This window comes from Heterocephalus glaber, unplaced genomic scaffold, assembly GCF_053883595.1.
Source record: "Heterocephalus glaber isolate CG9 unplaced genomic scaffold, H.glaber_assembly_v1.0 deba00000122, whole genome shotgun sequence".
Lineage (NCBI taxonomy): Eukaryota > Metazoa > Chordata > Mammalia > Rodentia > Bathyergidae > Heterocephalus > Heterocephalus glaber.
The window spans coordinates 76941077-76956310 of NW_028258138.1; the positions used below are offsets into that span (position 1 = coordinate 76941077).

At 38.3% G+C, this 15234-nt stretch overlaps 1 protein-coding gene across 8 annotated transcripts in view; it reads right to left on the reverse strand.

Annotated features, from left to right (window-relative positions):
- The window catches only part of Exog (exo/endonuclease G), a 35232-nt gene that overhangs the window by 11610 nt on the left and 8388 nt on the right, over positions 1 to 15234 (reverse strand). For 4 of the 8 annotated variants that reach the window (XR_015453227.1, XR_015453229.1, XR_015453224.1 and 1 more), the window contains exon 5: positions 13854 to 13968. The exons of 1 other annotated variant lie outside the window; for it this stretch is intronic. Coding sequence is in view for 4 of the 7 variants with exons in the window: in XM_087216564.1 (XP_087072690.1) it covers positions 13854 to 13968 (115 nt within the window). In the remaining 3 variants the exon portion in view is untranslated. Of the gene's footprint in view, positions 1 to 13852; positions 13969 to 15234 lie in introns of all 8 variants that reach the window. 3 more of the 8 variants (XM_087216555.1, XM_087216557.1, XM_087216577.1) reach the window with 1 other exon arrangement.

Sequence of the window (15234 nt, forward strand, 5' to 3'; positions counted from 1 at the left end):
TATTTCCAAATAACATGTTAGAAGATATTAACTTGCTTTGCAAAAAAACTAATGAATAAAGATTAAAGTGGGTTTCCAGTTCAGGAAGGCTACCTGAGCACGGGGTTTTGCAAAGAAATGGCATTAATAAGGAACAGAACCAAACACATTCATGCAAGTGCTGAGAATGACAGAAGAGTGCATTAGTAGACAAGGAATCACCATGTATTTCTGGAACATGAAAGACAAATGTGATGACACTGTTAACATAAAAAAAAAAAAAGAAGGCGCCAAAGCTCAGATTCTTTACATTCCTGAAGCAATGTCCATGAGTAAAGGGTGTCAAAAGTCAAGGACTGGGACTAAAAATTCCATCGGTAGAATTATTGGCAGCCTTCGTTCTGCCCTCAGGAGGAGTCTAGGAAGATAATCTCTAAAGCAATGGCTCTCAAACCCAATGGCATACACAAACTGCCCCCAGGAGCTTGTCATACAAGTTAACTTTGGAGCCCCATTACCAAGTTTTAGAACACTTTCAGACAAGCAAGGACTCGGAAAGTTTACCATCTACTGACTCTTTCAAAACAATTTTTTGAGGATGTACTTCACCACAAGAAATAAAGAAAAATGGAGAAGAGGAATTTAATATAAAGTGTACCTAAGCTAGGAAGATAATGAAAACACACAAAATGACAGCCATACTGCTGACTGAAAGCGAAGGCTGAGTTCGCCAATGATCAGCTCTCAACTCATCCTTCCTTCTTGAAACTCCATCCGGGATGCCATGCTCCTGTGATTACACTCCCACCTTACAGGCTACCCCTCTGACTCTTTCACTGACCTCAAATGTCCAAGTGCTCCAGGGTGCAGTGCTCTTGTCTATTCTCATGTAGGATCTCACTCTAGCTTTACACATCCTTGTGTGCTCACCACTTTGAAGACAATCTCTACTCCCTCTCCTCTGAGATCCAAATTCATATCCAGCCTACTCAACATCTCCATTTGGACGTCAAATAATGTCAAATTTGGACATCGGAAAAACCTCACAGCTAAAACAGAACCCCAAATTTCCAGCCTCTAATCCTGCTCCTCTCTGCCTTCCTCATGTCAGACTGAAAATGTAAATATTATCCTCAACTCTTCTCCTCCCACTCCACAGTCCACCATCAGGAAGTCCCTTCAGTTCCACCTTCAAAGCACATCTTAAATCAGACCATACCTCACCATTTCTACCACCACCACCCATTCAAGTTACTGTTTTCATTTAGAGAAAACAATAACGGCCTCCTACTGGTCCTTTTGGTTCTACTTAACAAACACCCAGAGTGGTCTTTAAAAATGTAACCTAGAGGGTCAGGGATTTAGCTCAGTGGTTCTGCCACCTGCCTCACAAGTGCAAGGTCCCAAGTTCAATCCCTGGTACAAAAAAAAAAAAAAAAAAAAGATTAAAAATTTAACCTAGATTAGCCACTATGCTGATCAAAACCCTGCAAGAGCATCCCAGCTCAATACACTCCAACTTCTTCCTAATGCCTCCCTCTGAGGTGCACATGAGCAAAACTGTTCAGTCTCACCCTGGTCTCTGGACATGCCGGCTCCCCTGGCTGGGAAACTGTTCATCCAGCTGGCCCTCATCTCACTTAGGCTCTGCTTAGTCTTGTCTCCTAAATGGCCTATCCTGTCTTTCTCACCCCCACGACAATCCTTTGCCATTTTTTATTTTTCAACAAGTCATCTTTTTATGTGTGGCTCCTCTACAATGACATAAGCTCTGTTAGGGCATGCTTTGCCTGCCTTGTTCATTGCTGTATCAAAAACCACCAAATCAGCACCAAGCACATAGCAAAACTTAATAAAAATGTGTTGAATGAATAGCCGTGGTGGTGTGCACCTGTGGTCGCAGCTATTAGGGAGGCTGAGGCAGAAGGATCATTTGACCCTACAAGATCAAGATCAGCCTGGGCGACATAGCAAAACCCATATCAAAAAAAAACTGTTGAATAAAAAGAGGGAAGAGGAGGAAGAAAGGAGAAAAGAGATAAGAGAGAAAAGTAGAACAGAAAGTCAGAGGGCTCCAAGAATTATGTTATGTCTTAAAAAAAAAAAACTGATTGGGCATGGAACTTAGCTCAGTGGTTCTGCCACCTTTCTTGCAAGCACAAGGTCTCGAGTTCGATCCCCAGTACCAAAAGCAGCAACTGATTTACCTCTATGAAAGAGTATGATAATGAGGTTAAATGATCTGAATTAGAAAGTAAAGCATATTATTACATTTTTATTTTGTTTTGTTTTGTTTTGGTACCGGAGATCAAACTCAGGACCTTGGCCGGGGATTTAGCTCTAGTTTGATCCCCGGTTCCAAAAAAAACAAAAACTCGGGACCTTGCGCTTTTGAGGCAGGCAGCGAACCACTGAGCTAAATCTCCGGCCCCTATTACATTTTTTAACTTTTTTTTTTTTTTTTTTTTTTTTTTTTTTGCGGTACTGGGGATTGAACTCAGGACCTTGCACTTGCAAGGCAGGCATGGTGTCACTGAGCTAAATCCCTGGCCCTCCTATTACATTTTTAAATATAATAATTTTTAAAATTCAAATAAAAAATATATAATAATTATACCTTTACCTCCCACATCTCATTTTTTTCCATGTTTATTGTAATACTGATCTCTTCAGTGGCACAGACTTGATACAGAATTATATCTACTTCTTTGCAGGTCCAAAACAATACTTACTCATAATACCACAAATCTTGATTTTGTATTTTCAATAGAGCCAGGATTACAAACTTAAGAACCAGCAAGGGCTAGAGTAATTATAAATGTATGAATAGGTAGGGCGAGCACTAAGTTGAACTGAAGATTGTGTATTCAATCTAAGAAGGCTGATACTGCCGGGCACAGGGCCACCCACCTATAATCTCTCAGCACTCAGGAGGCAGAGGCAGGAGGATCACACCCTGGACTACATAGTGAACTCGAGGCCAGTCTAAACTACATAGCAAGACTCTGTCTCAAAAAAAAAAAAAGAAGGCTGATACTCTCGTCTAACAAATTGATGCTTATGGGAACATATGCCAAGTGTGATCAATCTGACTGACTTTTTAAAGAGAATATAAAATCTAGATTCATCTGAGAGCAATCCCCCAATCATTAAATATTACCAACCAATTCAAAAATAACATGCTGTGCGAGTTGAATGAAATAATACCCTATGGGCTGGACACTGCATGGGCAGCCCCAGTTTACAAACTGCTATAGGCAAAGCCCAGAATAAACTACAGTTGGCAAACATAAATCTAAATACTATAAACCTTGACATTATATAAATGATAGATTAAGAAGTAAATATTTAAGTATATTACATAAGGTAAATGGTGTAAAGTCTGCCAAAAGAAAAAATAAAACTAAACGTACCTGACAGAAATTGGAGCAGTGCAAGAAGTAAAATAAATAAATTTCATATATTTCATAGTAATAAATCAACTCTTAATTACTGAAAAATCAAAATTTAAAAGTACAGTTTAGCCCTCATTATTCTCATTAACCACCAGAAGAACTAGAAAGCTAGACAGTGGGACTGGAACAAGTAGGAGGCAATACCTTTCCATTATCTTTTTTCAAATCCATTATGAAATCATGTATTTCAACTTAATATATTTTCATTACTATTCACATATAGTTACATCATAAAAATGTTATTGGGTTTAAATTCAAGATTCATTAAAAGATAGTTTGGCAATGATAGCAGAAAAAAGTATCAAGACATTCAGTGAAAGTCATTTCATAACTTTCAATATAATATGATAATTTCAAACACATTATCTCTGTTTAAAAGACTACAAAAATTGTTCTTTAAAATTAACAGATGAGGGCCAGGAATTTAGCTCAGTGGTTCCACCGCCTGCCTCACAAAGCACAAGGTCCTGAGTTCGATCCCCAGTATCAAAAAAAAAAAAAATTGCTAAAATTAACAGAAAGGCATCTGATCTCTAAGGTTCTGTACAAAAACAAAACAAAACAAAGAACCTCAGGAATCACAGGTTTATGGGCACAGTCACTAAAGAACACACAAAACACCCCGATCTTCATTCTTCAGTCAGTCTTCAAAGTAAGGTAATAGCTAATATTTATTGACTATTTCCTACATACTAGTTATCAAACAAACAATGATCCTAACAACCCAATGAGGTAAATAATAGTATTTTAATAGTATAGTATATTTTAATAGTATAGTAATAGTATCCATATTTTACAGACGCTATGGCTTGGGTTTAGATATTCCCCCAAAGCCTCATGCTGTCATAGGTGGCTGGATCTAGTGTGTGACACTGGAATTGATTCATGGTGCAATGCTAGGCTCAAGAGCACTAGGATTAAGGGTGTGAGTGCTACCCCCCCCCAAGTAGCCTGGGTAAAATAAAAGGGGCAAAAAGACACTATTAAGGTCCCTGTTGCTTTGCTATGTTCTGCCTTTCTGCCATGCCACCCTGCCTTGGAGCCAGCTGATTATGGACTGAAACCTCTAAAAACTGTGACCTAAATAAAACTTTCCTTCTTTAATTTTGGTTTGTTGGTGGTATTTTGTCTCAGCAAGGAGAAAAAAGTAACTAAAGTAGCAGACAAAACTGAACTAAAGTACATAGGTTATTTTCCCAGGACCATATGCCAGTAAGTATCAAAGTAAAGCTACAAGGTTTTGAATGTGGCATGAATTGTAGGAACACAGCCTAGCTTGCATGCATACTTGGTGGGGGATGTACTGTGGACTGAACCCAGGGCCTTGGCATTGAGCTACAACCCAGCCCTTTTTAAATTTTTTATTTGAGATAGGATCTCGCTAAATTACCTAAGTAGCCTAGGCTGGACTTGAGTTTGTGATCCTTCTGCTTCAGCCTCCCAGAATGCTAAGGTTACAGCCTGTGCCACCTCACACAGCTGAAATATATGCTTTTAACAACAACCCCCACCCCACCATTCCTACTATCCCAAGGTAAAGGGATAAATTCCAAGTAAGGGACTGGAAGTTTCTCTGGTGGCCCTCTGGTGGAGCCCTTTTTAGGGCTTCCTTACTAATTCCAGTACTCAGTTTCAGCCTTTGGTAAGAGACAACATGTCAAATTAATATGCTTTTATAATCTGGTCTAAATTGTAGTTTATCTCATAGATATTATATGAAATTCTTTGATATAGGCTGTGTCTTATCCCTGATTTCAGTATAAATGAAGCTTCCTTTTCTGTTCTTTCACTTTGATGGTTCCTGAGAATGTAAACAGTAAAAATGTTTATTTGTCTTTATTTCTTAACTCCAGACACACTGGTCACAAAGAGAACTGGAGGCAGAGAAACTCAAAATTATCAAAAAGAGAATTAGTAAAAATTGTTTACGTGAAGAAATTAAGAATGAGAAATGAATGCTGGGTTGAAGAGACAGGAAAGAAAGGAAAAAATAATTGGCACCATTTTGTATATCTTCGTAGCATATGACAGGTACTCGAAGATTTGCTGAAGTAAAGATTTGCCCATGTGAGCATAGATAGGTCCTATAATTTAATAGAGACAAGGGAATCTAATGATAGGGGCTCAGAGGCCAGAGTCTGCAAGAAAAGAAAGACCTAAGATCACCACTAAGGCTTTGTAGTAAAAACAAAAAGCAAGACTATTAGTGAAAGAATACTCTTCAGGAAGCTGATCCTTTTTTTTTGGTACCAGTGATCGAACTCGAGACCTTGCGCTTGTGAGGCAGGCAACGACACCACTGAGCTAAATCCCTGGCCAAAAAGCTGATGTTGACTGACTCTTTTTTCTTCTTTTCTTTTTAATTAATTAATTTTATTGGTACATTTGAGATATACAATATAATGACATTCATCATTGGAAATTTGCACCTTTACATAATCTCTCTTGGTTCTTATTTTTTCCCCATTCCCCTGCCCTCCCTTCAAACCCCTCCTTCCCTCCCTATTTACAAAGACTTTGTTTCCATTTTTTCATTTTCTCATATTCCATTCCCTTCTTTCCTTTCCCCTACCCGTCCCACTTCCCCTTCCCCTCTGCCCTTTTTCCTCCTATTTCACATTATCTATTATACCTTTTAGTCCTTATTTACATTTTCCATTTCTCACACTAGAGAAACTATTAGGAATTACACGTGTGTCCTATTTATTTCACTTAAGAATATCGCCTCAATGTGCATCCATTTAGCTATAAATGTCTCTAGTTTCTCATTTTTTATGGCTGAGTAGTACTCCATTTTATTTAAAAACCACATTTTCTTTATCCAGTCTCCAGTTGATGGGCATTTGGGCTGTTTCCAAGCTTTAGCTATTGCGAACTGTGCCACTATAAACATGGGTGCACATATATCACTATATTATGATTCTTTTAATTCTTTGGGGAAGATACCCAGCAGGGGAATAGCTGGGGCAAATGGGACTTCCAGTCCTAGTTCTTTTTTTTTTTGTATTAAATTCTTTTATTGGTACATTGTAGGTATACAACACAATTACATTTCTCATTGGGAATTGCACCTTTACATAATGCATCTTGGTTCTTATTTTTTCCCCATTCCTAGCCCTCCCTTCACCCCCTCCACCCTTCCCTATTTACAAAGACTTCATTTCCATTTTTTCCATTTCTCATCATTCTTTCCTTTCCCTTCTTTCCTTTCCCCTGCCCCTCCCACTACCCCTACCCCTTTGGACTTTTTCTTCCTATTTTATATTATCGATTATTCATTCTAATCATTGGTACATTTTAGGTATACAATATAATGACATTCATCATTGGAAATTTGCACCTTTACATAGTCTCTCTTGGTTCTTATTTTTCACCCTTGCCCAGCCCTCCCTTCAACCCCTCCAGTCCTATTTACACAGATTTTGTTCCTATTTTTCCATTTTCTCATATTAATCCCATTCCCTTCTATCCTTTCCCCTACCCTTCCCATTTCCTTCCCCTTTGCCCCTTTTCTTCCTATTTCACATTACCTATTATACATTTAGTCCTTATTTACACTTTCAGTTTCTCACACCAGAGAAACTATTTGGTATTTACACATGTGTGTCCTATTTATTTCACTTAAGAGTATTGCCTCAATGTGCATCCACTTAGCTATAAATGTCTCTAATTTCTCATTTTTTATGGCTGAGTGGTACTCCATTTTATAAAAACAACCCACATTTTCTTGATCCAGTCTCCAGCTGATGGGCATTTGGGCTGTTTCCAAGTTTTAGCTATTACAAACTGTGCTGCTATGAACATGGGTGCACATATATCACTGTGGTATGATTCTTTTAATTCTTTGGGGAAGATCCCCAGCAGGGGAATAGCAGGGTCAAACGGGACTTCCAGTCCTAGTTCTTTGAGGTATCTCCATACTGATTTCCACAGTGGTTGCACCAGTCTACACTCCCACCAGCAGTGGAGCAGGGTTCCTCTTTCCCCACAGCCCCGCCAGCATTGGTTATTGGTTTTCATGATAGCAGCCATTCTTTCTGGAGTGAAGTGGAATCTCAGCATTGTTTTCATTTGCATCTCTCGAAAGACCAGTGATGTTGAACATTTTTTCATGTATTTATTTGCTATTTCTACTTCTTTGTGTGAGAAATGCCTGTTCATTTCAGATGCCCATTTTTCAATTGGGTCTTTAAATTTGGGAGGTCTGATCTTCTTAAGTTCTTTATAGATTCAAGATAGTAGACCTTTGTCTGAGGAAGAGCAGGTGAAGATTTTTTCCCACATTGTGGGTTGTGTTGACTGACTCTTGATGCTGATTATTATGATACTAAACACAGTGGACAGTGGGCAGGTCCCTCACATCTCTTCAAGATGCCTGAATGCCTGAATGCCATTCACAGATAAACTAAGAGAACCAAGCTAATTCTATTTAATAGTTTTAGATATTCCAATGTAATAAGAATTCTGATACAGAAAGGATATGCCTTTATATATGTTTAAATTCTGAATTACAAACAGAATTTGCAAGTACAGCACAAAGAACACTTTCTTCACCCAGTTACCTACTCTGACCATGTTGCTTGGTTTGCTTTACCCTTTCCCCTGCCCTCTCTTCCTTTTCCTTCCCTTCCCTCACCCCTCCATCTTTTGTTTCTATTTTCCCTAAACTTTTTAAGTCAGACACAGAATCAGAGAATGTAGTCAACTTTCCCAATGACAGCCTTTTTAGCAACTTGTGTGTTTCCAGTCTAAGATCACATTACACATATTTTCATGACTATTTAGTCTCCATTACTCAGGAAGAGTTGGTTTCTCAGCCTTTCTTTACATGACCCTGTCCCTTTTATAAAGCACAATTTTACAAAATGTCCCTCAATTAGGGTTTGCCTGACATTTTATCCTTCTGAGTACGTTACACCAAGAAATATAACATATCAGTAAATCACATTATTGCCAATATTAACGCTGGTAACTTGGTTAAAGTGTTTCTCTACTGCCAACTGATCATCTCTCACTTTGTGATTAACGAATTATCTACAGGAAGGTAATTTAAGACTAAGTAAATGCCCTATTCTTCATAAAACTGCCAGCCACTAGTTTTGGCATCCATTGATTTCTGCCTGAATCATTTATTACTATTATAGCTGCAAAACGATTTTCATAAATTTCATTCTTGCAAATTTACTATTTGACATCTACAGTTAAGCAGAATTTCTTCTTACACCCCATGTATATACTAAGAATATAGATTCTTAATTCCAAAAGTTTATAACCTACTATATTTTGTTATTCAAACAGTCCCAGATATGATAAATGTGAGCTCCTTCAAGCTGCTTTCTATGTCCCTCTAACAGGTCCGCATCATTGGTCTGAATACTTTCTCACTTTCTGCCACAAGAGGTCCCATTTTGTGCTTTCCCTATGCCAACCCTAGAATCAGCCATTTCTCTAAAGTGCTGAGTCCTTTCAGCAAGAGATTAAGAGATTATTAGGGAGTGCTGAAGATCAAACCCAGGGTCTCATAAATGCTCATCAAGTGCACTACCCCTGAGCTACTACTCCAGTCCTTTTAAATCATATTTTTATTTTGGTTTATTGAGACAGGGTTTTGCTATGTAGTTCCGGCTGGCTTGAACTCACTATGTAGCCCAGGCTGACCTCAAACTCTCAGCAATCCTCCTGCTTCAGCCTCCTGAGTGCTGGGATTACATTTTATTTATTTATTTTTGTTTGTTTTGTTTTGTTTTGGTACTGGGGATCGAACTCAGGACCTTGCGCTTGTGAGGCAGGCGGGGGAACCACTGAGCTAAATCCCCAGCCCTTACATTTTATTTTTGAGACAGAATCTTGCTAAGTTGGCCATGCTGGCCTTGACCTTGTGATTCCCCTGGCCTAGTTTTCCAAGTAGCTAGGATTATAGGCATGTACCACCACATCCAGCAGGAGGCAGTTTTTCAGAAACCAAAATATGGTCTCAAGGTATGCTCACTGCTAATAGTATGCCACTACTTCCAGGCCCTTTCAACAAAAAGAACTTGGAGATATATTTTTATAAACTGCATTTTAAAAAATTCTATCCAATATAAGAGAAACAGTACATTTTCTACTATATCATTTGAAAACATCCACACAAAAAACGAGTGAAATGCTCTGAACTATTGCATAATTTTCCCTTCTAAGTTTTGTGTAAAATTTCTTTCTACATAGTAAACTAATCATCTCAGTCTTTCAATTTTATGAAAACAAAGCACATATAAAACTACAACTTATTCGTTTCACGTTTACAAGTCAAAGAAACTCTTTTCCAGTGACAAGACTAGAAGATTTAACCAAGTCCCAGGATAATTAACATCTGAAACATAAGAGAATTCAGGGAGCCATTTTTTCTTCTAAGATTATAAAAATGCTAAAATTAAATTAGCAAGTTGATCAGAGAGAAATTAATGAGAGAGAACTAAAGTGGATTACTTTAAAAATACAAGGGCTGGGGATTTAGCTCAGTGGTTTCGCTGTCTGCTGCGCAAACACAAGGACCGGAGTTCGATCCCCGATACCAAAAAGAGAAAAAAAATAAATAAATAAAAAATTAAAAAAAAAAAAATACTAATTGCCTCCTTCACACCTAAGGCATTCCTGAGGAATTCCCTGAGGGCATGACAGCCCTTAAAACAACTTTTGTATCACTTCCACCCAACAAATAGAGGTATTTGGATTAATTAATTTCATGTGAGAAAAAAGTGGGATATTCATCAGGACCTATTCAAATGTATGAGATAAGTACCCATCGCAGCCCATTGGTCCAGACAGGCTGAGTGTAAATCAAATAGGACAGTGTAAGCCAAAATCTGTGTGTCTTCCTAAATCTGTTCTTCAGGTTACAGAATTATATCACAGACTTTCTTAAGCAATCCTTTAACCTAACCTGTATTTATCATCTACTTATTCCCTTCTAATACTAATACTAATACCTCCCTGACTTTCCCACCAAGCCCCTTAATCCCTCTTTGACTTATTCTGGTGCCTCTTCTTCTTCAATGCACCTTGTCCTCTACCCTATGTAGACCTGATGGTATTAGGGCAGTGATGGCAAACCTCTTAGAGCTTTCAATGATAACAAACTGCCTGCTGTGGCACAGATTAGCCACCACTGGTAGGGGACAGTGTGTCATCTCAACCACTACCTTGGCAGAATCCACAAGCTGCCTCTCCATGATGACAGCCAGCATTCCACTTCTCTGGTAAACACCTGCCCTTCAGGTACACTCCTCTGTAAGTTGCCTAAGAATTCCCCAGCGACATCAGAAGCTTTCACACTGCTCCTTACACTCTTTTACACCTTTAATCTCTCTTTCCTCAGTCTATAAAGTTGCTCAAGCATCTGGCATGTAAAAAGAAACTTCATCTTTTAAAAATCCAAGTTTCACCGGGGATTTAGCTCAGTGGCATCATGCCTGCCAGGCAAGCACAAGGTCCTGAGTTCAATTCTCGGTACCAATAAATAAATAAATATCCAAGTTTCTCAAGGAAAAGCTTTGCCTCTCATTTATTCAACTCACTGCAGTTCCACTGTTTTCCTCCTTCCTCACCCAAAATATTTATTCTTGGTCAGTCTCTCCGGCATTCTCCTACTCTTCCTTATGCCAAATATCTGAGTTCAGGCCCTTATCTGTCCTACTCCTACTGCAGTAATGGCCTCACTCATTTTGCTATCTCTAATCTCTTCACTGATGCCCCCTTTCTCATCTACCTTTCTTCACATTGCCACCAAAATACTCTTTGTAAAAGCCAAAACAAGTCACATCTCCCCATGCTTAAACCAAACCTATGGCTGACAGAAATAGGGCAAACAATTCCTTTCACAATAGCATCCAAAAAACTGAAATACCAAGGAAGTAACCTAATAAAAGAAATCAAAGACCTCTTCTCTGAAAACTATAGCACTCTGAAAAGAGAGACTGAAGGTGATATCAGAAAATGGAAAGACATCCCCTGCTCCTGGGTAGGAAGAATCAACATAGTGAAAGTGGCCATACTTCCAAAACTGCTATATAGATTCAATCCAATCCCAATTGAAATCCCAGCGGCATACTTCATGGACCTTGAAAAAACAATCCAGAAATTCATTTGGAACAAAAAGAGACCTAGAATAGCAAAAGCAATTCTAGGTAACAGAGACATGGCAGGGGGTACTACAACCCCCAACTTGAAACTATGCTACAAAGCTACTGTGATCAAAACAGCATGGTACTGGCAAAGAAACAGACCTGAGGACCGGTGGAACAGGTTAGAAGATGCAGAAACAACTCCAGACACACTCAACCACCTCATCTTTGACAAAGGAGCCAAACACCCTCACTGGAGGAAAGATAGCCTCTTTAATAAATGGTGCTGGAAAAATTGGGCTTCAACATGCCAAAGATTAAAACTAGACCTATATCTCTCACCATGCACTAAACTAAAATCGAAATGGTTTAAAGATCTGAATATTAAAACAGAAACACTGAACCATCTGGAACAGAGGTTAGGAAGAACTCTTGAAGACATTGGTGTAGGAAAAGATTTTATGAACAAAACCTCAATTGCCCGTGAACTAGCATAAACAATCAACAAGTGGTTGGGCCGGGGATTTAGCTCAGTGGTTTCGCCACCTGCTGCGCAAGCGCAAGGACCCGAGTTCAATCCCCAGTACCAAAAAAAAAAAAAAAAAACAATCAACAAGTGGGATCTCTTCTTACTGAAAAGCTTCTGCACAGCAAGAGAAACCAGCATCAGTGTGAAGAGACAACACACAATGTGGGAAAAAATTTTCACCTGCTGTTCCTCAGACAAAGGTCTTCTATCTCGAATCTATAAAGAACTTTAAAAAAATCAGACCTCCCAAATTTAAAGACCCAATCCAAAAATGGGCATCTGAAATGAACAGACATTTCTCAGACAAAGAAGTAGAAATAGAAAATAAACATATGAAAAAATGTTCAACATCACTGGTCATTAGAGAGATGCAAATGAAAACAACACTGAGATTCCACCTCACCCCCAAAAGAATGGCTGCTATCTTGAAATCAACCAATAACAAATGCTGGCCAGGCTGTGGGGAAAGAGGAACCCTGCTCCACGGCTGGTGGGAGTGTAGACTGGTGCAACCACTGTGGAAACTAGTATGGAGATACCTCAAAGAACTAGGACTGGAAGTCCCATTTGACCCAGCTATTCCCCTGCTGGGTATCTTCCCCAAAGAATTAAAAGAATCATACCACAGTGATATATGTACACCCATGTTCATAGCAGCACAATTTGTAATAGCTAAAACTTGGAAACAGCCCAAATGCCCATCAACTGGAGACTGGATAAAGAAAATGTGGTTTTTTAATAGAATGGAGTACTACTCAGCCATTAAAAATAAGAAATTAGAGACATTTATAGCTAAATGGATGCACATTGAGGCGATACTCTTAAGTGAAAGAAATAGGACACACATATGTAAATACCAAATAGTTTCTTAAGTGTGAGAAACTGAAAGTGTAAATAAGGACTAAAAGGTATAATAGATAATGTGAAATAGGAAGAAAAGGGGCAAAGGGGAAGGAGAAGTGGGAGGGGGAGGGAAAAGGAAAGAAGGGAATGGAATTAATATGAGAAAAAGAAAAAATGGAAGCAAAGTCTTTGTAAATAGGGAGGGATGAAGGGGTGAAGGGAGGGCAGGGGAAGGAGGAAAGAACAAGAACTAAGAGAGATTATGTAAAGGTGCAAATTTCCAATGATGAATGTCATTATATTGTGTACCTAAAATGTACCAATAAAAAAAAAAACCTATGGCTCTACAGTGCCTTCAACCTAGAATACGAAGTCATCTATTAGCTGGCCCTGTTCTACCTGTCATAGAGATCCTTCTTCCCTTGCCAGCCTTCCTTTCTTATACCATGAGCTCCAGTCTCTATGAATGACACATAAATCCTGCAACCAAGCTGTTGACCACAATTGTCTTGGCCACACTGTTCCATATTCTGGAACTGCCATGTTCCCCTCCTGAGTCAGCTTACTCTTTACTTATCTATCAAGGTCTAGCTCAAATATTTCCTCCTCCATTATTTCCTCCTTCCAATTCACACAAGTAGTTCATCAGTCCTTTTCATCTATACATTAATCTCAACTACAGAGTATTACACTTCAACGTAGTTTATTGTTAACGTGCCTGGCCCTCTTTTTGAATTGTGAGCTCCGGAGAAGTCAATGGTTGCTTTTTATCCATCACTGTATTCTCTGTGCTTGTAACACCAATAGATGTTCAATAAATACTGTTGAATAAATGATATTAAAAAGCAGAACATCCCTTGTACTGGGGAAAAAAAATAAGTACAACACAGAATGGTATAATAATTTCATACAAATAACATAAGCCTGAATATTACAAGTCCCTCCCTGATAAGTAACTGTCTTCTTTCCATCACTTTTAAACTGAGGTAAGGTCAAAGGTCCAGATACTATCCAAACATCTTCAAACCTCTCTGTTAGTTCACGACAGTACATTTCTATTCTGAAAAAAAAAATCCAAAAGCATATAATATTTTTATAGACAGACATGAGAAGAAAAGAGGCAAGCCATAGGAGCCGGGGATTTAGCTAAGTGGTTCTGGCACCAGCTTCAGAAGTACAAGGTCCCAAGTTCAATCCCCGGTACCAAAAAAAAAAAAAAAAAGAGGCAAGCCATCACAGTCCCTAGGAAAGATATCAAGAATACTACATTTGTGCAATTAACTTAAATAAGACATCACCTAAACATAGATATACTAATTTTCCCAAAGTTTTACTAAAAAAAATTTAAAATCACACAACATAACTATCTAAATTTTTCTTTGTGCATACTTAATATATATCTTAGAACTGAAATTGTTACAGCATTTTTCAGTGCTGGAGGCACAGCTCAGTGGTAGAGGACCCAACCTGCATGCGCAAGGCCCTGGGTTTGATCCCAGAACTCCCTGCTCCTGCCGCACAGTCTATGCCATAGTTTTTGAGTAAATATTCTTCAAGAATTATATATCATTCAAACATTCATTCCTGCTATAGGACAATTGGGTTTATTTTATCATTTCCTATATAATGCAATATTGTATTAATTCTCAGGATAAATTTCAAGGGCTAAAATTACTAAATAAATACTTTAATGACTCAATTATATGTAAAACTTATACTAAATATTTTTAATAGGATTATATAAATTCACTCTATGCTCCATTATATGACATAACAATTTTACAACAATCTTTACAACACTGGAATTTATCATTTAAAAACTGTTTTTTCAAATTTACCAAATAAAAATGAAAGTGGTTTTATATGCATTTTCTTCACTTGATCTTAGCCAAAAGGCTGAGAAACAATACATGCATTTTCTTATAGTGCAGTTGGAAGAGCTTTCCAAATGAGAAATATTATTTGTTATCTTCCTCAGTCTCTTATCTAAAATGTAAAATCAAATTATATTATATGTATATGCCCAATTACAAGCTAAAATTTTCCTCCCATAAATTCATCTGTTGGGGAAAAAAATGTTAAATGTGCCTACAGGTATCCAATACTCAAATCCAGAACATGGCAAGGAAACTCTAAAGGGAAAATATCTCAAATCTTCAAAAAATAATTTGCAGGAAAAAAAAGAAGGGCCTGTATTTAGCTCAGTGGTGCCACCACCTGCCCTGCAAGCACAAGGGCCTGAGTTTGGGAAGGAAGGGAGGAAGGAAGGAAGGAAGGAAGGAAGGAAGGAAGGAAGGAAGGAAGGAAGGAAGGAAGGAAAGAGAGA